The 23380-nt window shown below is 46.6% G+C and overlaps 1 protein-coding gene across 1 annotated transcript in view; it reads left to right on the top strand.

Annotated features, from left to right (window-relative positions):
* Positions 1–23380, top strand: part of sez6b (seizure related 6 homolog b) — an 80295-nt gene that overhangs the window by 3618 nt on the left and 53297 nt on the right. The window contains exon 3 of the mRNA XM_070828634.1: positions 1347–1480. Coding sequence (XP_070684735.1) covers positions 1347–1480 — 134 coding nt within the window. The remainder of the gene's footprint in view (positions 1–1346; positions 1481–23380) is intronic.

Genomic DNA, 23380 nt, shown 5'->3' with positions numbered 1-23380 from the left:
GAGAAACACACCTGAGTAACACTCCTGAGTAACACACCTGAGAAACACACCTGAGTAACACTCCTGAGTAACACACCTGAGAAACGCACCTGAGTAACACTCCTGAGTAACACACCTGAGTAACACACCTGAGAAACACACCTGAGTAACACTCCTGAGTAACACTCCTGAGTAACACTCCTGAGTAACACACCTGAGTAACACTCCTGAGTAACACACCTGAGTAACACCTGAGTAACACACCTGAGAAACACACCTGAGTAACACTCCTGAGTAACACACCTGAGTAACACACCTGAGAAACACACCTGAGTAACACACCTGAGAAACACACCTGAGTAACACTCCTGAGTAACACACCTGAGTAACACTCCTGAGTAACACACCTGAGTAACACACCTGAGTAACACTCCTGAGTAACACACCTGAGTAACACCTGAGTAACACACCTGAGAAACACACCTGAGTAACACTCCTGAGTAACACACCTGAGTAACACACCTGAGAAACACACCTGAGTAACACACCTGAGAAACACACCTGAGTAACACTCCTGAGTAACACACCTGAGTAACACTCCTGAGTAACACACCTGAGTAACACACCTGAGTAACACTCCTGAGTAACACACCTGAGTAACACACCTGAGAAACACACCTGAGTAACACTCCTGAGTAACACACCTGAGTAACACACCTGAGAAACACACCTGAGTAACACACCTGAGAAACACACCTGAGTAACACTCCTGAGTAACACACCTGAGTAACACTCCTGAGTAACACTCCTGAGTAACACACCTGAGTAACACACCTGAGAAACACACCTGAGTAACACACCTGAGTAACACTCCTGAGTAACACTCCTGAGTAACACCTGAGTAACACTCCTGAGTAACACACCTGAGTAACACACCTGAGAAACACACCTGAGTAACACTCCTGAGTAACACACCTGAGTAACACACCTGAGAAACACACCTGAGTAACACTCCTGAGTAACACACCTGAGTAACACACCTGAGAAACACACCTGAGTAACACTCCTGAGTAACACACCTGAGTAACACTCCTGAGTAACACACCTGAGTAACACACCTGAGAAACACACCTGAGTAACACACCTGAGTAACACACCTGAGAAACACACCTGAGTAACACTCCTGAGTAACACACCTGAGTAACACTCCTGAGTAATACACCTGAGTAACACTCCTGAGTAGCACACCTGAGTGTGTGTGTGTGTGTGTGTGTGTGTGTGTGTGTGTGTGTGTGTGTGTGTGTGTGTGTGTGTGTGTGTGTCCACCATCACAGTCATCATGTCCATGCTGCTGTGTGTCCCTGCAGTTCCCTGCCAGCTGAACCTGACCGGACCAGAAGGATACATAGAGGCTCCTCCACAGTCCAGCTCTGCTTTCCGCTCCACGACGGACTGCAGCTACGTCATCACGGTCTACCTGGGCTACGGCGTGGAGGTTCAGGTGAGAGCCGCGCTGGCATCCATCCATCCGGCACACCTACCAAAACCTACTGCTGTGACATTTTCTGTAGTGTATGGACCGTGTGGTCTCACCTTAACCCCAACAAAGCCAGTGACTCCGGTGTGTCGTCATTTCTGTTGAGGTTCATCGTATCGGTATTAAAGTCAAGGCTGTCAGATTTGGATGAATGTGCGGTTTCACTGGGACACGTCAGGTCTGCAGGTTTGGGGGGGCAGCTGGCAGCTGGAGGAGGAGCGTGGCTCCAGTAAACCCAGTTGTCCTGTTACTGTCCATGCTGTGTCTGGTGAGCTGGTGAGCTAATATTAGCCACAGGTAAGCCCAAACTCAGGAATCAACTGGTTTGGTTCAGGATTGGGGGGGAGGGGGTGCGAAGAGGCTGTTGGGCAGTAAAATGTCTCACACCCAGAAAGTGCTGCTGTATTTTATAATCTGTGAACATTAAAATCCATTATTACGTGTTTTAAAACCCCCACAATGTCTTTGGTGTAAATAAAGACTGAATAGAAGTCAGTAAATAATCTGCACAGGATGCTCTGCAGCAGTGTTCACTGTGGCAGCCCTTATCTGCTCTGTAGACAGACCAGCAGCGGGCCACAGGAAACAGAATGATCTGAATATGACGCAGAGTCGTAGAATATACAGCAGACAAAACAATGAGATGGCAGACATGAATGTTAACAAAAACATATTGTCAACCAGACAACACCACAGATCAGCTGTGGAATGTATGGACACACTGTTTAGGCAATTAAATGGTTTGCCCTCCCAGCAGGGTGACATGCTGACATCATAATCAATAGTGTGTGTGTGTGTGTGTGTGAGACCTATTCCAGTTTTTATTCATTCAGACGCTGTCCCTGTGCATGTTGTGGCTATCAATCAATCCACAGTGACAGTGTCCATTTGTGTCCACATCATTGTCCCAGTTGAAGCTGGTAAAACGCTGAGCACAGTGTTGGCCCACTGTCAAACTGAAGGCTTCAATTAGCATTTGAATTTGTCATCACAATAGTTGTTTTCTCCGAGGCAGCAGTGCAGAGATACTGAGCTGACAGCTGCTCTGACAGGGGGCAATAAATACACTCCCATTATGTACCATCTCCCTTCTGCCGTATGCTGGGGCTGCATAAGAGGATTAGAGATGACGCTACAGATAACCTGAAACATGCTTTTAAAGTTCAGAAATACCTCACATGTATGACAAGATAAAGGGCTGGAGTATTTGTCTGTCATGTATCATATCTCAGGGAGCGATGAGTCGATCTGTTCCTGACACCCCTGTGATTGTGTGTCTCATCATCTCTGGGTGTGATTAGAAACAGACTCTGGCTCAGTGGAAGCTAATGCTTGAAGCAATACTTAAAGCAAAGTGGGAATTATTCAGTCAAATATCCGTCCTGTTTGCTTGAAGCTGCATAATGTATCGTTTTAAACAGTAGCAGTTAAACATTTGCCTTTTGACAGCTGTTCACGGGTTTCATTGGAGCCTCAGACTCTGCCGGCGACAGTCCAATAGACCTCATGTTGTAAATGCAATGAACAAGAAATGAGTCAACACTGTCTTTTTCATCACAGCTCAGTGCTTGAACAGAAGCAGAAATCCTTTGCAGACTTTGCTGGCAGCTCTTGCCTACGTACAGTTTCACATATGTGGTCACTTACTTATCACACAGAGCAGCTTAAAAGCCAAGGAGGGTTGAAAGCGGCATGTATTATATTCAGTGAAGTAACACAGCTGCACAGATGTTTCTTGACAGTCGTGCCAGGGCAGTGGAGCATCAGTAATGGGCGCCACATGGGGGGAGAGAGAGTGCGTGTTTGTATAATTCAGTCTAATTGAAAAGGACGACCGATGTCCTTTATGGTGGAGAAGTGGCCAATAAGCGTGGAATATCATTTCCCCGGGTCGCAGTAAACGACTCCACTGATATTTAGGCTGCGGCCACGACTTTCCTCCCCGCTCTTCGCCACAGACCTCGTTCTGGAAACGTGGGGTTTGTCTGTCACGTCATTCTATGAAGGTCTGTAACTGTTAATGAGTCTGTGTCTGTTGATCGTTAGACACTGAAGATGTGAGTGAAAGAGAAAACATCTTTTCCTCTGCATGTGACGAGTGTACATGCAGCCAAAGGACACACACTAGCAGCCGTGGAGAGGCACTGTAGATGCCCAATGTCACCTCCACAAATGTGTTTGGCCCGTAGACAATGGCAGGTGCTCCAAATGATTACAGCCACTCTATCCACTCTGGGACGTTCAGTGTCGTTTTGAAGCGTCTGACCTTTTTGGGGAGGCTTATGTGATGATTTAAGTAGCGCCCTTGTCTCTACCTGAAAACCTCCTCATCCACATGATTAACTCCAAGAGCTTTGCTTCCTGCTGCTCATAAAATATACAATGGCCATTACGCCGCTGACCTTCCAGATGCCTGGCCTAATATATTTAGGATAAAAAATGAATATGTGGTTGCAAATCATCGTCAATGATGTCTCCCAGCTGCTTCCTGCCGCTGACGTGGAGAGAAAAGGAAAGGCAAGAACGGGAAATGAGAAGGAGGGAGAGGAAAGGAGGTGAAAAACAGTGTCAGAGAACTTTTCAGCAAAATGATGAAGGGGGGTAAAGCCAAACAGAAGAACATGAATGAAGATAAGAAAGTGATGATGCACAGGTGTGCAACAAAAAACGAGGAGGAAAAAAACCTGTAAATATGTGAAAAGCAGAGAGTTTGTCTGTGCTGTTCACCAGCATCCCCACTGAGGAAGAGGAGAAGGTCATTAGACAGCAGCTAACACACTCAGCCTCCTCCTGGATTCAATCATCCAGCTTCTGCAAAGGTACCGCTCATTTCATGTACTTGTGTAGTTTCTAAAAGTTAGCTGACGTCAGCCCCCCCCTCCCTGTAACTACAGTAACTTCAGCATTTTGACAAACTGCCCTCAGGCTCAGGGACACAACAGCAGCAGCCTGTGTGCAGCCTGGGAGACACAATCCTGGGCAAAGACGTGTCCATAAAGCTTGTTGTCACACACATGGCGGCGACATGGACGAGAGAGTCAACGTCAGATGAGTTCAGTGACAGTCGGGGGACATTTTTTTATAGAGATTTTGGTCTGTGAAACAAGTGACACGCCCCCTCGGTGATTCCCAGCCTCTGAATCACCGTCCACCTATCTGATTTGTTCAGTGACTCTGATTCTGCCGGATGGAGAAACAGACAGAACAGAAACACAAACTAAGGGTAAAGAGGTCACAGGGGTGGGCGAGAGGTGACTTCCTGTCACAGTGGTGGGGAAGTTATTTGTCGTTACGCCTGGGGGGGCTTATTAATTCTAAGCCTTACAGCCACTTAGTGCCTGGGTTGCTGGCTACATGCAGGCCTACCTGGACCTCGATGAGCTGGACTCGTCCCACAGTGGGGACACACTCACTGCGTGGTGGAGCAGGGCCCAGGATCCTCTGGGGTTTCACCACACCGAGCACTGAGGGCCACGGCTCAGATGAAGATACAAACTAAAGCAAACTTCCTTTGGGATGAGGGTAATCATTCCTCGTCCATTGTTCCTTTCTACCTCCAGCTCTCTCCTTCTTCCCCCTTCCTCTCTTTTTGTCTGCCACAGGAGAGGCTCTTATTAGATAAGAAATGCCTTCCTGACACCCAGCAGCCAATCAATAGGAACCAAAGAGGTCTTTAAAAGGTGTCACTGGGTGTAAATGAAACGTTGTCATTGAACGTCATCTTGGGTTTAGTCTTGGGAAACGAGCGACGGCCTCGTCTGTGTTGGCGGGGAGTCAGCTGGATGGGTACATGAGTCGCTCCTGAGTGATTTGGGAAAAACAAAAGAGGAAATGGGCTAAATTTCACACCGTCAGTGTGGATGGATGAAGTGAAACAAAATGGTAATTGGATCTGATTACAGCCCCCGCCCATTTGAAATGATGCCCTTGGATAACAGAGAATGAGTGGGGAGGGGGTTAAAGGAGAAGAATGGAAAGGAAGAAAAAGAAAGAAAGGGAAGGGGGGTATAGAAGAAAAACAGGAGAGTGAAAAGAAGATTGTTCAGAGAAAAAATAGGAAAGAAAAGGATGGGGAGAGTTTTACAAACAGATGAGGAGGAGGAGAGCATGCAGAAGATAAGAGGAGGAGGATGGAGCAGGAAAGATGGGAAGAGCAGAAAAAGGAGATCATAAGCTGACTAACACCTGAGATAAAACAAATCCACTTCTCTCTCATCTTCCATTGACTTTCATCATTAAGAACGGCTCCAGTGTCGGCATGTTGCTGAGCTGCGGTGGTTAATTAATTGCTCATAGATTATCTGTCCTCTCCTTTTGTTTGTTTACGGACCTCTTTAAATGCGTCTCGGCTAAAATGTCTTATCAGCTTCTCTTAACTAAATGAAAGGGGCCCCTCCCTGGATCGACAGACTGAAACAAATGTGGAATTCAAATAATGCTGGACATGCATCAAAGATGTCAGGTGGACCTGGGAGGTCAATCACAGCTTTTTATACACTAAGAGGTGGGCTCCTAATTTGTCTTATCGAGACATCGCACTCATTAATCTACCTCAGAGGGCTTCATTAGCCCCGCAGGATCACAGCCACCTAATTTAATTGTCTTTTTGTACAAGATAAGCCACATTTCACTGTGATGCAGGACTTTGATAAGAGAGAGTACTGGGTCTAGTTTGGACCCTTGTACCCCAGGAACCCCAAAATGAACAATGAACGCTGTTTGTTAATGCTTTTTAATACGTTTGGTTTGGGGGATTCCAGCGTAGAAACTCTGAGTACTTCTTGAAAGTCGTCCTGTTCTTCCACTTCTTTTGATGTGACATGAATTAAACATTTTGTCATGGCATGGGGCATCTTGGCTGCTCAGTTGGTGTGCCCCCATTCTTTTCATTTTTCATCACTGCTCTGAGAACAGCCGTCAGGTTGCACCAAATATTTTGGCCTTACAATTTCAAACAAGCAAAAATCTACAGCTTCACACTCACCATCGTGTAAGTGTGGATTAGTTTGGGGCCATAGTTTAGCCATAGTTTAGCCATAGTTTAGCCATAGTTTAGCCATAGTTTGGGGCCATAGTTTAGGGCCATAGTTTAGCCATAGTTTAGCCATAGTTTAGGGCCATAGTTTAGCCATAGTTTGGGGCCATAGTTTAGCCATAGTTTAGCCATAGTTTAGCCATAGTTTGGGGCCATAGTTTAGCCATAGTTTAGCCATAGTTTAGCCATAGTTTAGGGCCATAGTTTAGCCATAGTTTGGGGCCATAGTTTAGCCATAGTTTAGGGCCATAGTTTAGCCATAGTTTAGCCATAGTTTAGGGCCATAGTTTAGGGCCATAGTTTAGCCATAGTTTAGGGCCATAGTTTAGCCATAGTTTAGCCATAGTTTAGCCATAGTTTAGGGTCATAGTTTAGCCATAGTTTAGCCATAGTTTAGCCATAGTTTAGGGCCATAGTTTAGCCATAGTTTAGGGCCATAGTTTAGCCATAGTTTAGCCATAGTTTAGCCATAGTTTAGGGCCATAGTTTAGCCATAGTTTAGGGCCATAGTTTAGCCATAGTTTAGCCATGCTCCTGATGACAAATGAAGGGTTTGACAGACATTTAAAGGGCTGAAAACACATGAATCGGCTGAACAAGTCCTGTAGACCAAAAGGCAATGTAATTTATTCTCCAAACAACCCAAATCAGTGGTTTCTCATCTGATAGCAGTTACATTGAAACCAAATTCAGCATTACAACAGATAGTCGATTTGAGCTAATTAAAGAGGATCTGTTTGTATCTGGTTTCACTTATTAACAACCTGTTACACATACATAACTTGACTAAGGGGGCTGCTTTAGGTTGTTTAAGTGGCTGTTAAGGCTGTTTTAGGCTGGCAGTGGGGGTCACCATCCTGGAATAACATTCATTGTCCAGGTCCAACACTTTGTTGACCCGTCACGTCCACCTCAACTTCCTTCTGTCCTTCCTAAAGTGTGTGACATCAGTTCTGCCTTTGCTCCTAACAGACATGAGCCATAACTACGAGAGGACCTCAGAATGAAAAACTGACCGTTCCTGTGCAGGAGGTTCTCAAAAGCATTGTTATTATTATACTGTTAGAGATACTGAGACCTTAGTGTAGGATTCAAGGAACTTTATTGTCATACCATCACACATTTACACATGAGATGGTACGAACTTTTGCACTCAGGTCCAGGTTATAAGCCACAATAAATGTATAATAAGTACTTAAAAAAGAGCAGTATAAACATCTAAGAAAACAAAATATAAACCACTAACTAACATAATAAATAAAGAAACAAGCAGCTGAATTTAGCTTAGCTAAATGCATGTGGCCTAGGCTTATATTGCACCTATAGATAAAGTGTCCATAATGTCTGGTGGAAATAAGGCTTTTGTATTTATTTTATTGGAATAGCATCACAGGGAGAGAGTTTCTATCAGAGTGGATACCTGGATTGTAAGAGAGTAATATCTAATTAGAAAAACAATGTATTTTTTACAGATATTTTAATAACAGTGAGGAATTATGTTGACTCATTTTTAGCACCGTAGCACAGAGGACTCCTGGTCTCTTCGTATGGTTTCCTCGTTCCTGGCTGTCCAAAGGAATGAATGTGTTTCTGTGTGTCTCAGTCCTGTGATAGACTGCAGATTGGTTCAGGCTGTCTGGAGAAATGCATCAGTAAGAAGGTAATTACTTATTCCAGTAAATTCATATCCCTCTGTAACTTCTCACTGTGCAGGTCCTGAGGGTCTGAAGTGCTGAATTCTCAGTGTATGAATCTGGGCTGGGGCTGCACACAGAATATGTGAAAAGTGCTGCTGGAAAACGAGAAAAGGGAGTTCATCACCCCGGCGAGGCAGCCCTGGGGTTAGCTTTGTTCAATCTCCTCTCCCTCACCTGGCCACACTCCCCAGAAACGTGAAGGAGCTCTGGGGTCGCAATTCTTATCTTAGGACATAATAAGACCTCGTGGCAGCTCAGAGCCGGCATTACATCTGATATCTGAGACATGTGCCAGGACTGTGAAAGAACACCATTTTAAACACGTTCACCCCCCCGATGAAAACATCTGCACGTGCAGCTACACCATCTCTTATTGTGGGGATGAAGATAGTCTGTCAGGAAGTGTTCACTCAGAGTCCTGCAGAGGTTACAGCAGAAACCTTTCAATAATGATCAATATGATGAAGATGATTTTGAGCTATTAATGGAGACACAGTGGAGCACAGTGGTAGCTCTGACCACAGCTCCAGTTTATCAGACTGGTTAGGTTTACATGTCCCTAACTAACTCTTTTTGCATCCATCGTACATATTCTGATCTGTATCTTCCTGCAGGATAATCCTGTATCTTAATTGAACATCAGTTCTATTGGTTATGATAATATTGCACTTACTTAAAGCTGTGTAAACCTGAGAACGCAGTAGCATCACCTCAGCAAAGTTCGATGAGTCAGAAATACACACAGCCACATGATCAGATAGTGGATATGAGCTGATCAGGTAGTCCCTGTCTACCAGCACATATGGAGTCAAAGCTGGAGCCCATTCCTGGGCCTCTTCCCTCTGAGCCCTGGGGGGTCAATGAGGCTGACCCAGACCAAGCGCTTTGTGGTCTCCCTTATCCTGAAATCAAACTCACTTGTCTCACTTGTCCATCAGGGAGGAGGAACAGTATCAGACACCCAGCCCTCTTCCTTTTGAAGGACACAGCCTAAAACATGTGGTACTCAACTCATATTTCATTTGTTCTACTAGTTTTTGATTTGTTTAGCAACTTTTTGCATGATGAAATGTCTCTTAATGACCTTCTCAGGTCATCTCCTCCACTGTGCTGATTGAAACTGACTGAATCTGTGATACAGCTTTAGGGTTCCTTGTTTGATTTATATTTTTCAGTTTTGAGTCCATGTGAGTGTGCAGGTTGGCTCAGCACAGAAATAAACCACATTTTGGGAAATATGCTAATTCGTTTTTTCTTTCACCTACAGTTACATGAAACGATTCACACCACTCTCCAGTCTGTAGCTAAATTTGAAGCTATCAGCAGCAGCCGGAGAGCGTGGCTGCACCCTACTGACTAGAAGGGGAGTGAACCACCTGGTGTGGTTCTGTCCAAACACAACAAAACCCTCCAGCTAGATCTTTTAATGACAAACTCACAAATAAACACCTCAGACCTTGTTTTTACGAAAACCATAATGGCAGAGGGTCACGTGCTGGTTGCTTGGCACCCGGTCCCAGGTATTAAACATTACGCTGTATAACCGCTGGTGAAACGGCATATTGTTGCCTTTGCAGTTCCATTTTGTACAGGACTGCCAGTGACACAGCCGTGTTGGGGTGCACTCCTCGGTTACCTTATCCTTCAGCCAGGAGCAGACGTCATCAGGTGGTACCCGACCTTCACACTTGGCTTCTAGCCGGCAACAACCGCAATGCTGATTTGTCTGGGAAGCCTCTACAGCCAGTCGCAGCAGGGAACAACCACGCCTGCCATCCCTTGTCCTTGTACTCTTGTACTAAGGGCTGGTGCTTCAAGGGCTTTCTCTCTCAACACTCCTCCCACAGCGCTGTCGTTTTCCAGCCTTGGTTTGACCACAGTTTAACCACGTTTGCAGCAGAATGAGCTTTGGTCTTTTGGATCATGAAGGCTTTCCTTAAGTCACATGGCTGCTCTAGTGTGTCAGCAAGAGACAGAGGCACCTTATCATGGTGACACCTAGTTAACCTGAAGTTAGAGGTGTAGAGGTGTACCTGCACAGTACATTAAACAGATGAGACATAGGGAGTTAATTAGTGACCTTTACAGGATGAATGTGGCAACAACATGATATAAATACACTCAGTTAACATCTACTGTAGTTGTTTGGGTATCTTCTCTGTACAGCACTTTGGTCTGTGTGCTCTTAGCTTCACTATTGATGCCGCTGTGAGCTGTGACACTGTGTGTTGTGATTACTTTGACAGTCTTCTTGTTTAATGAGAACCTTCCTAGTGTGTGCAGCCGGAGCACGAATCCCAGCTGACCATATAAAGATGAGAGCCAAGGCCAAATAGCAATCTCCCTGAAGAGAGCTCGAAACAGATACAAACAACAGTCAGCAAAGGTTTGGCCACGAATAGTGCAGGGTATCGACTGAGGGATCAATACCCTCAACTGCTTTAGCTGAGCCAGACTCCACCTCAGCTCAATAAAGCACAGTTCTATCTTCAGTCCCTGTCTGGACTGATGGCAGAGATTGATTAGGAAGCATTTGTCAATGCTAAGACAGCTTCCAAGAGGAATAGATAGCACTCACATCCTGTGGGAGCAGTGGCCACGTCGCTTTTAGGTATTTTCCTGCTCATTTAATATGTGCATGTTCCTCACAGGTTAGGTTTCTCTGCTTCATTGTTGGCTTATAATAATGAGCTGCCACAGTGTGTTATGAGTGGTTGAGCTCGTGTGCGGTTGCTGTAAAACCACTGAACCATGTTTGCATGCTGAGGCCTGTAGGTTTATCGTGTTGTCACCTAGACTAATAATCCATGCTAAATGACACGGGGGGAGAGAAACGACATACTTAGGAAGGATACCTGAAGCAGAGGATAATTAATTCAACCGAAGCTGCACACCATTGCTACATTATGCATGAACGTCATTACCATAAGCATGCGTATCTTTACCCTTTGGCTCATTCATTACTTTTTGCACTCTCAGAGAAGGAGAGGCTGACGTGTGTTTCCTTCAAAGAGTTAATTGCATTGGTTACACTTTGAAAAAATAGCTGAGCACAAATTCACAAGAGTGTAGCCACAGGCTAAACTCTGTTTGCAGCACAGTAAAGGGCACACTTTATTTCCTCGTTCATTCTGCTGCTGTGTGTGTACAGCAGAGCATCCACTTGTGAAAAGGAAAGCTGTTAAGTCATTGAAAGCCATTAGTGGCTTGTCATTTTCTGTTTCTTTCTACCATCACAATGTTTTCTAAAAACTACATTCAGAGGTGGTTATGCAGCATTTGGTATGTACATTAAACGGAAGTACTCGGTGGCAGAGACCAGTGTCACCTTCACACACAGCGGTGGAAAGTAAGGAGGTGGAGGTCAGGGTGGAGGATCGCCTTCATCAGCATCCGAGGTTTGTACCACGCCTCATCTTTGACTACTCACCTACAGTCAGACCACCTATTTCCCCCCCTAACAGTGGCTGATCTGAGGCTCACTGTCATCATTAGCACAGGAGGCAGTGACGGGGGGGGTGTACCTCATCAGAATGTCTGAAGGACAGCGGAGCTTGTGTCCTATCACTGACCTTACTATTATTACCTTTATTACCATTGACCATGAGCTTACCCCGCCACAAAATAAGTCCAGGAGTGAAGAACCAGATACAACAAAGCTGTGAGCTATAAGAAAGAACTGAGTAGATGGAGGGGGGGGTAGTTTATGCAATACATTTCACTCAGCTGACATATATGTGTTACATGACATGAACAGTGTCTGCAGCAGCATTTGGACTTTAGCTTGTCCTACTAATAGTAATGGAGCCCATCAGGGGCCAACAGCCCAAACTGGGCACAGAGGACACTGTTGTTGGGGCCCGTGTCATATTAGAGTCAGAGTGAGTCAGGCAGAGAGATGCAGCTGCTGTAGTTATCCATCTGCAGAGATATCATGTGAGCAAGGTCACAGCTCTACCCTCCTCTCCGCTGCCCCTCCCCTGCCCCTGCACTCGTGCCATCCAGAGTGCTTCACATCACTCAACGATGACAATCTAATGAAAGATCCTTGTACTGAGCTCATGGTGCCTTCAAGTGCATTCTGCCAAATAGCTATTAAAATGCCCTACACTCTGTGATTGCCTTTCAGAGAGGAGGAAATTGGAGAAGGCAATAGATTGGGCCGGAGGATTAAAACGGTGGAGGGGTTGATTAGATAGCAGCAGCCTGTCAGGATCTCATTGACCAGAGGAAAGGAGACGCTGTTAGGCAGCAGCCCAGCAGGCCCCACACAGCCCTGCTCCATGAATATCTACATCTGCTCCCCCACTGAAGGCTTCCTCAGGACGAGGAGGAGGATGCCTTCCCTGCACTGCTACGTTTTTAACACAAAGTTACATGTAGCATGGAAAGGGGAAGACTGCTGCACTCTGGGAAGGTGTGGACAGAGGGGGGAGAGGAGACAGAGAGGGGGAGAGAGAGGGGACAGAGGGGAGACAAACAGACAGAGGAGCTTGGGCTCAGTGCTGGTCCAGCCTCTCTAAGTAGGAGCTGCTCTGTCAGTGGTGCCGAACCACCAGGGACGTGGTTATGGTTATGGTCAGAGGGTTATGGTTAGAGGGTTATGGTCAGAGGGTTATGGTTAGGGGGTTATGGTCAGGGGGTTATGGTCAGGGGGTTATGGTCAGGGGGTTATGGTTAGGGGGTTATGGTCAGGGGGTTATGGTCAGGGGGTTATGGTCAGGGGGTTATGGTCAGGGGGTTATGGTTAGGGGGTTATGGTCAGGGGGTTATGGTCAGGGGGTTATGGTCAGGGGGTTATGGTCAGAGGGTTATGGTCAGAGGGTTATGGTTAGAGGGTTATGGTCAGGGGGTTATGGTTAGAAGGTTATGGTTAGGGGGTTATGGTTAGAAGGTTATGGTCAGGGGGTTATGGTCAGGGGGTTATGGTTAGAAGGTTATGGTTAGGGGGTTATGGTTAGGGGGTTATGGTCAGGGGGTTATGGTCAGGGGGTTATGGTTAGAAGGTTATGGTCAGAGGGTTATGGTTAGAAGGTTATGGTTAGGGGGTTATGGTTAGAAGGTTATGGTCAGGGGGTTATGGTCAGGGGGTTGTGGTTAGAAGGTTATGGTTAGGGGGTTATGGTCAGGGGGTTATGGTCAGGGGGTTATGGTCAGAGGGTTATGGTCAGAGGGTTATGGTCAGGGGGTTATGGTCAGAGGGTTATGGTCAGGGGGTTATGGTCAGGGGGTTATGGTCAGGGGGTTATGGTCAGAGGGTTATGGTCAGAGGGTTATGGTTAGGGGGTTAGGGTCAGAGGGCCAGTGCTACTCAATTTTACCTCAAACTCATAAACCCAACCCAAAACTAACCCTCTAACCCTAGCCTTCACCCTCTGACCCTAACCATAACTCTCTGACCATAACCCTCTGACCATAACCCTCTGACCATAACCCTCTGACCATAACCCTCTGACCATAACCCTCTGACCATAACCATAACCCTTTGACCCTAGCCTTCACCCTCTGACCATAACCATAACCCTTTGACCCTAGCCTTCACCCTCTGACCCTAACCATAACCCTCTAACCATAACCCTCTGACCCTAACCCCCTAACCATAACCCTCTGACCATAACCCTCTAACCATAACCCTCTGACCATAACCCTCTGACCATAACCATAACCCTTTGACCCTAGCCTTCACCCTCTGACCCTAACCATAACCCTCTAACCATAACCCTCTGACCATAACCCTCTGACCCTAACCCTCTAACCATAACCCTCTGACCATAACCCTCTGACCCTAACCCTCTAACCATAACCCTCTAACCATAACCCTCTGACCCTAACCATAACCCTCTGACCATAACCCTCTGACCCTAACCATAACCCTCTGACCCTAACCCTCTAACCATAACCCTCTGACCCTAACCCTCTAACCATAACCCTCTAACCATAACCCTCTAACCATAACCCTCTGACCCTAACCCAACATACAGGCCTGCTTCTCCCTGTGTCCCTGTTTCACCACCTGTGCCTGTTTAAGACCCTGTTCAAATCACAGACTATCAGCACTGTACAACAGCAGAGCCTCCTCATATCCACATGGCAACACTTCCTGTAGGTGTTTCACAATAAGAGGCTGAATAAAAAGCCGCCCATCTATTCCAGCGAGCTCCTGGCTGTCAGGAGGACATCACAGATTAGAGGAGGCCTCACACTTATAACAGATGCAGTTTATTTCTCACCGTAAAGACCAAGATTTCATCAATAAATAGTATCACTGTCAGGCCTAATAAATATGGTGAGACAAAATAAGTCACCCAGTCGTCACTGAGCAGGTTTCTCTCCTTTATTTTACATTCGACCAGGAAAGTGAGTCATTTTGAGCTGTTTCAAGGCTTCAAGTGTTCGCTGACAGAAGCTTCACAGTGAATGTGTAAATGTGTAGGTTAGTGAAGGTGACCCCCTCGCCCCCCAGTGTTTTTAAGCCCGTCTGTTCGTGCTCCCATGCAGCTGTTTACGCTCTCAGATTTACAGCATCACTAACCACAGACAGTTTTGTCCATTTTCTTTTCACATTTAGTTTCAGTTTGCACCGATCAGCAGCAGCTGTCAGGACGTCTGAGTGAGGTGTTCAAGCTCGGCAGAGGGAAATCACTCCGACAGTCGCTCAGAGCACGAGTGATGAAACCGTCCACACTTACAAACAACAACTGTGTTTGATGAAAATACAGACGTCAGTGTGGAAACGGCTCAGCAGCGTCTCTTATTCTCTTACTAGTACATTACTCCACACTACTACTGCTGCTATGGTTACTACCACTACTACTAGTCAACGGGTCAACTACTGCCTCTGCAGAAAACATCGATGCTTCATTCACCTTTATTCTGTCTTTCATACTTAAGATATTTAGCTGTTTTCCACAATATCAGTGACAATATCAAAATAACTTTGACAGTGTCACAGTTCAGCCTTTTATTTCTTCAGATAACCGCAAATCCTCTTCAGCCTGCTCCACTTTGAAATTCTATGACCTCGTTCAGCTACAGAAACACTTCTAATGTTCAAATTTAGGCTTTTCTTTTTAACTTTTCACCTTTTCCACAAGCCAGTTCTGTCCATTTTGCTGACGTTCATTGAATGAATGAATTGGTTTTCTTCTTCTTTTATTGGACATAGCTTTTTCATTTACCTGCTGGTTTCCATCCTTTTGTCAGAAGGATAAGAACCGACTGTTCCCCTCTGCCCTACAAATTAGTGGTGAAACTCAAAGACACCGATCCCTCCTTCCTCTAAAAGCATACAGGAGGCCCCACAGACGACTGTGAGACAAACAGACGGAGGTTTGGTTTGATCCCGGTCAGACCTGTGAACAGCCGCGGTGCGAGGAAGGCGTGGCCTGTCTTAGACTGACAAACACTCCCTGAGCCCTGAGCTGGTTGCTGCTCCTGGTTGCTGCAAACAAAGTATTTTGACCTTGAAATGAAGATCAGCGGACGTGTCGGACATCAGCTAGCATGAGAGGAATGGCTGGATGTGTTCATGTATTTTTGAGACAGCCTCCATAGTGAGATGGCTGAACAGCGTACAGTGTTTAGTGTGACCCCCCCAGCTCCAGTGTTACATCATCCTGAATGTATTACATCAGCGGTTGGTGCAGAGACCCTCAGTGGTTTCCTCGCCCCCGGTTTGAGAGGCACTGCAGCAGAATACTGTATCTATTGAAACTCCCACGACACAGAGCCCCACAGTAAACCGGGCCAATCTCCCTTTCATCTGTGGAAGAGCTGCCTGTGCCTCTCCCCCGTGACTCCACTGTTTACACTCAGACAGCGAGCGGCTCAATGAACACCAGTCAAACAGCTCTATAGACAGCAGCATTCAATAAAACCCCCTCTGCACTCCTCTGTCTGTGGTGGTGGAGCTGTCCCTCTGCCCCCCCCAGTCATTTACCCACTGAGCCCCTCATGTCTCTTTGTCCTGTCATCAGCTGAATGAAGAGACGCTTCAGCAGCACGTCAAGTGAGCTCAGGAGATCACTGGCCGACTCCCAGCTTAATATGAAATAGAAATAATATCCATCATCATAAACTAACTTTTCATTTAACTTCCACTGGTCCAGTCATTTAATTAGAAGCCCGTCCCATCCAAATGTCTCTAGATTTCAATACTTCTTTGTTTTCCTCAGAGGTAGAGAGTCCCCAGAGACTGTTTCAGTCTGGCTGTGAGATGAACTCTCTGTTACTAGAGCAGACTGTGCTGCTGGTGTCTCTGTGCTCCCAGGATGTGTGCAGTGAGTAAACCGTAGAGACCTCCTCCTCCCCCCCAGGCTGCTTGTTCATTAAACCAGATTAAGGTGACGCTCTGGGCCACACGCTCACACAGCTCCTGTGACTGTAGACACCAAGGACAGCTTAACAGAGGCAAAACAAAATGCATGACAAAATGTGACAAAGCAAATGTAGTGGCACAGGTCTGACAGTGAAAGATAAAAAACAGACAAAATGTGAAGGAATGAAAGAAAGAAACAAGCAAAAATGACGTATGATATCATGCCATGACAGGAACAAAGGCCTTGAGATAACGCTGTTATAAATTGGTGCTATATAAATGAACACTGATTGATTGATTGAGCACAATGTGATGTCACACGGCTCATTAGTACAGGTTTCCTATGCTCCCCCATTGTCTCCATGCAGCCATGTTTCACGGCTCCTCACGCTCCTTTGGGAACGTTAGGAATCCTTTCTGTGATGAGCACGTTCACACAGCACAGCAGAGAACTGTGACTGGTCGGTACGTCCAACAGTGAACTCACACCGTAGTCCACTCCGGGGCTCATCCGTGTCCTGTTGTGTGTTACTTTGGTGGATCAGACCGTGTCAGGTGTGGCGCTGGTCTGCAGAGGCTGCAGCTCTAAAGCAGACTAAATGTTTCTGAGTGGATGTAAAGGCCACACTGTGTGTGTTGGCTGTTTTTAGCCTTTAGCTGGCTGATGTCAGACTGCTGATGACCTGCGGCTGCTTCAGAGTCCGACATCAGCAGAGATAACAAAGTGTGGTAGTGGCACGATGTCACAGCCAATAAACAAGTGGAGTGAAGGGCCGTTTCTGGAAGGACTGCAGCACATGTATTTCTAGCCACAGACTCATGTCACGTGACCAGATATCGCTCAGGCTGCTTTTTTTGGGTGTTGGATAATCTGACCCTGCCCCCTCCACACTTTACTGTCCTTCAAATCTCCTCAGCAAAGTGCAGGTGTTTAGTCGGCAGGAACAACGTTGCTTCTGGTTTTTTCATGTATGTGAAGTAAAATGAGCTGGGGGGGCACCATCATCTAGCTCATAGTAGAGGGTGTGAAGTAAAATGAGCTGGGGGGGGCACCATCATCTAGCTCATAGTAGAGGGTGTGAAGTAAAATGAGCTGGGGGGGCACCATCATCTAGCTCATAGTGGAGGGAGCTCATAGTGACGTTCAGCTGCGAAGAAGATCAAATCAGTGATGATGTTGGTCTGTAACTGATGGTGATGATGTCAGTGTTGTGTTCAGGGACGGACGGACGGGAGGGAGGGAGGTCCAGGCAGCTGTTCTCACCCAGCACACTGTTTCTACAGACACAGGCTCCTCTTCCTCCCTGCCTTTAGTTAGCCATGCTCCTCTTCCTCCCTGCCTTTAGTTAGGAGGTGTTAAGCCGTGGCCATGGATGGCTAACCCGGCCTCTGGTCTCAGGACTTTGGCTCTGGTAGCAGTGAACCTGTGTCCTCGGAGCTCCGCCTGTGTGATCTTCACAGATAGGGTGGGGGGGTTTACGCCTTCCCTCCAGACTACATAGAGTACAAGTGTGTGTCTGACTGCTGGAGCTTGAAAGGCTGGAGACTGAAGAGTGAAGGACACGAGTGTGTTCCGCCCCTCCCTCCCTCCCTCCCTCCCTCCCTCTCTCCCCCCGTCTCTGTGGCCTCAGCTCGCTGTTTTGTAAGTGTCCATTATTGGCTGAGGATTTGAGGTGTGTGTTTGTGGCTGAGGTAGCCCTTTAGATGTGCACAGTGCAGCGCTGCACTTTAGAAATTCTCTCTGCTGGGGCTTTTTCTGATGTGGGTGTTTTTCATTCTGCTTTAGCTGGGCCACGCTTGATGGGTCAGCTATCAGCTCTGTGCAGCCCTGCACACAAGGCCTTTGATTCACCACACAAAGACACACACACACACACACACACACACACACACACTGCTGCCTGCACATGCATATATACATGCACAGCTCAGAGCTCAGTGCAGGTACACACACACCTGCGTACACACTCTCCTTCTTGCCCTTGACTTCTCCCTCGGCTTTCTGGAACTCCAGCCTCCTTTCTACCAGCTGGCTTTGGGGTCTCGAGAGGATCTTTTATACAAATAAATACAAAGTGAAACAACAAAATCTAGTTTTTCTTCCTGTCCTGAAGGATAACTATTGGCAGGGGAAAGGTCATTGTCATTGGGACAAAAGAGTCCCTGAGTGGAAGGGAGAGCTACAGACGCTGAGGTGAGAGTGTCAGTTAAGCTACCTGCAGCTCCTCTCCGCTCCCAGCTGGACCAGCGATTAAAACTGGCCTCGATTTAACATCTTATTGACAGCTCTGCTGACCCCACACAAACTCTGGAGGGGGGAGGACGGAGAAAGGAGGGGAAACAGCATAACAGATGAGAATTTCTCTGCTACTGCTCGAGCACTGACTGGAAATCAGATGAGAAGAGTCTAAATGGATTTCGAGACGTCCAGTAAAATAACCGTTTACACACTGAACAGTGTGGAGCAGACTCAGTGAACACCCCTGTCCCTCACTGATACAGTCTTAGTTACCAAGGAACAAATCAGACTGATACCTGAGGACTCACTAATACATAGAGTGTCAGGTAAACTACATTTCAGAAAAAGATCAATGTTATATTATGTTATGTTATATTATATTATAAGGTTTTAATATGAGATCATGAAGTAAAACTAACACCTGAACGACATCAGCACAGTAATACTGGTGGTAGTTATTGAGGACACGCTGAATGTCTGAATACTAAACTAATTGATGTACACCTTCCTGATTGGAACCCTTTGTGGTTCACATTGAGGCGAATGCTCCCCCTGGAGAATGACGGACGGCTGGTTCCTGATTTATAATGTGAGTGTATGATGAGATGGAGATGTGAGCTGTGTGGACAGCAGTGGTCTGTGGGTGGAGTCGGTGTGCTCCAGGCTCACCGAGTTATGTCCCTGAGGTCAGAGAGAGCGGCTCTTAAGGCAAACTGTGCGTCCGTTTAATGCAGCACCAGGTTGAGCAGCTTCATCAGACCAGACCACAGGGCTGATCAGAGCCGTCAGTCTGAACTAAACCAGTAAAACCAACACGGGGAGCTGAAAGATGCTGAAAGGCTTCGTAGAGCTGAGGGAGACGGTCTGTGAGTGTGAGCAAACATTTAGTCTGTTCACATGAGAATATTGATTAGTGCAGCTTTAAGTAATGAAGCAGTATCAGCATTTGTTTAGTGACAGAGTTAGTTAGGAATGACATCACCTGGTGTCTGGTGGCGTCTCCAACTCCTCTTATCACTGTCTTTATCTTTTATACAGCTGGTTATTCAGAACCATCATCATCAGTCCCTGATTGGCTCCTGGTTCATTCACATGTTGTGTTGTTCACTTGTAAAGGGGAGTTCTTCCTCCACTGTGTCCTAATCTAATATCTGAGCTGCTCTGTGGGGATTCTTCAATCCTTCATGTTGAATTCCTGAATCGTTTGGTCGTTTGGTCTAGACCTGCTCTGTATGGAAAGAGTCTTGAGATAACGCTGTAGTGAATTGGCGCTCTATAAATAAAGATTGATTGGTTGATAAGGATGGGATGTTGCTGTGTGAGGCTCTGGTGGAAAGTGGACACAGTGTGTCTGATCACACTGTGTCCACCAGAGACACCCACTTATCAGAGCTGGCTTTACTTTGAATGGTGATCGTGCTACAGTATCACCTCTCATGCATGTGGCTCCTCGAACAGTCCCACTATTATCGAAGCATCACCATGTTTCTCAGTTCTGCATCACACTGATATCCTGCTGCTGTATATTTTATTTCCCTCTGTGCACTTTATTGTCTTCAGCACCATTTCCAAAGACAAGCAGGGCCCAGGATGTAAATTCCACTCTGCTTGTGTTCATACATACTGTACACTGCACTGTGCCTAAATATATTTTCCATTTACACCTTCACCTTGCTTATCGTTTCCTTTTCTATGTTTTTTTCCAGCCTGCGCACTGATTTTTTTTCAGCCTCTCATGCAGGCGTGTTGCATAAAACCAATTTTCTGACAGGCGTGTAGGGATTATGGTGATAATGAAACAGCAATAGGTGAGGGGAATGTTAAAACAAGACAAGTGCAGACCCATAAAGTGAGTGGATGTTCTGTTGCTTAGGAAATGAGGATTTCACCCCGCTGGTGAGCGTTGAGTGTGTTGAAGTGGATGCAGCTCTATGGGTTTGTGTGAATGTACAGAAAAGATTCCCCGTCCCTGCGTACAGCCCCACGCTGCTGCGCTGAACGGAACTGGCTGAACCCACAATGCAGACACGGACACCGGTACGTAGGTTAGGAGACAGGTACGTCTATTCACAACAGAGCTGGGGAAGGGACCGGGGGAGGCAGGCTGGTGGAGCGGGGGACAGGGACGGAGTGGAGACCAGGGGAACAAGCACGAATAACACCACAAAGCGACTAGTAACTGGGAGCCTGAAGAATACCATGTGGAACGGACAATCTGGCAACAAGTGAACTGGACTGGGGAGGAGAAGGTGATCAGGAGCAGGTGTGTGGGTAGATGACCAGGAGTAACCTCCCTGACTCCGCTCCGGTGACAGACATGGGGAGGCAAACACACATGAGGGAGAGAGACGGGGGGACCAGGGAAGAGACACCAGGATCCTACCACACGGTGCTCAGGACCACCAGGACATCCACACAGCTCCATGAAGTCACAGATGTCACAGCATCTTACAGCAGCTTTGTTGCAGCAACATGAAAAAATACTAAATCTCCCCCCATCTGATTGATATCACATGATGAAACAGCGCCCTCTAGTTTGGCTCTAATAAGCTCTGGGACAACGGACCCGCTCTCCCCTGAACACACACTCATTAGTTTAAATGTGTATAATGTCCATGTATACACAGTCTGTATGTTTATCAATGTGCACACTTCACCAGTCACACGTCTCTACCCACATCACCGGCCTTCATGGAAGAGGAGGAGGTTCAGAGGGGCGGCGCTCTCTTGGGTCCACCTGTGCTTGTAGATTAGATTAGATTAGCCTTTATTTATCCCACGGTGGGGAAATTCACATTTAGCAGCAGTTCACACATGTACACATACTAGACTGAGAGCTGAGTGGCTGACTCTCATCGTCAATCTAAAATCGTGTCCTTCTTTTCTCCAAACATGAGAAAGGAAGCTGTAAAACCAGGCCAGCTGGTAGCCCTGTGTCTGCACTCACACACAGCTGCTCTCTACTGTACACACTGTCATAGTCTGATCCACCTGCTAATAAGAGAAGAAAACAAACCCACAAGTGAACATTTTCATCATCATGTTGACAGAAACATTACAGCTGTGGCGCTTTCTACACACACACACACACACACACACACACACACACACACACACACACACTCTGCACTATGAGCTTTAGGAAGAATTGTTAGAATGACTTGCGGCCATCATTTCAGCCGTCGGTGAGGATGGTCGGTGTAAAGGATTACTGCCAAAATATAAAGCGATGTGTGTTGATTGGAATAGTTATCTAACATACCCCCCCCCCACCAAACAGTGCTGGTGTAGCAGCAGGAAGTGAGGCTGATGTTGTGACAAACACTAAACTCATTACTATATATTAACAGCGTCAAGGTGCCACACTCATCCCTATAAACAGGCCCTCAAACGTCAATACTATTGACTCATAAATAATTCTTTTGAGAGCACAAATTAATGCGAGAAATGTTTTGTTTTCCTTATTTTCTTTTCAAGCCCTCCTTCATTATTTATTCCAGTGAGCGCCGTGGCTCTTGTCTTTGTGAAGGCCGACTTTACAAGCCGTCCTGCCTCGACCTTGAGGGGGCCGCTCCTCTGATCACATGACCTCCTGCCCATCTGCATTCAAACTGTCCATGAAGCGCTGATTACCTGGCTGTCCTGAGGGGAAAAAGGAATAAAACAGAGAGAAAGAACTGCTCTCGTCTGGTTGGTGTGACACAATGTTCAATTTCCTTTCAAACAGCCAGACTAATCTCAAGCCTCTCTCTTTTGTGTTTGCAGCCGAGGCTCTTGTGTGATAGCAGCCTGAGACTACAGGGCGACTCAAGGACGGGGCTGTGAAAGCAGGCTGGGGAGTTTTTTTGTTGTAGTTTTTCTTTCATGCACAAAGAGAAGGCCACGCTCACCTTATGTAGCCTCCATTAGCATGTGTGCTGGTTGCAAAACTATTTTGTTCAAATGCAAAAGCCCACAATGGAAAAGCTCCGCAGCCCTGACAGAACGCCTGCGAGGACACAATATATTGTTGTTATTGAAAATGAATAATGCCAAAATGTCATGGAATTATTGTATTTACTGGAGAACCTTCCCACCCTCTATAGGAGCTGTTTCTGTGTGCAGCACCGACATACAGAACAGTTTGTAACGAACATGCAGCCCTGTTGTCATGGTGGTGACACAGCGAGCACACGCAGCGCCTGACCCTCGTTTTTTTCCAGACCTTGAAATTAGCTTCGCCCATCTGGCAGCACGTCTGCTTCTGGTGCACCATCACTGCTCGGCTGAGGATTTCATCAGGACCGGCAAACAAAATACTTGTATCAGCTGGTAGGAAATAACAGAACAATGCTCAGAATGTAAATGAAATACTGAAGACTGTCCACGCCGGAGGAGCACTGTATCACTATAAGACCCACTATGTGGGTGGAGCAGGAGCGTCACTGAACCAGTGCTGATCTACAGATGGAGAACAGGGACTCTGACTGGATCTGCTGCTACTGTACGACACGTTTCCCCTTCAGACCTGTAGACACATGCTGATGAATCCAGAGCCACGGCAGAGCGCAGTGCCGCCACACATGGATGCTTCATG

Source organism: Pempheris klunzingeri, chromosome 4 (assembly GCF_042242105.1).
Source record: "Pempheris klunzingeri isolate RE-2024b chromosome 4, fPemKlu1.hap1, whole genome shotgun sequence".
NCBI lineage: Eukaryota > Metazoa > Chordata > Actinopteri > Acropomatiformes > Pempheridae > Pempheris > Pempheris klunzingeri.
This window is presented reverse-complemented; position numbering and strand designations above follow the sequence as displayed.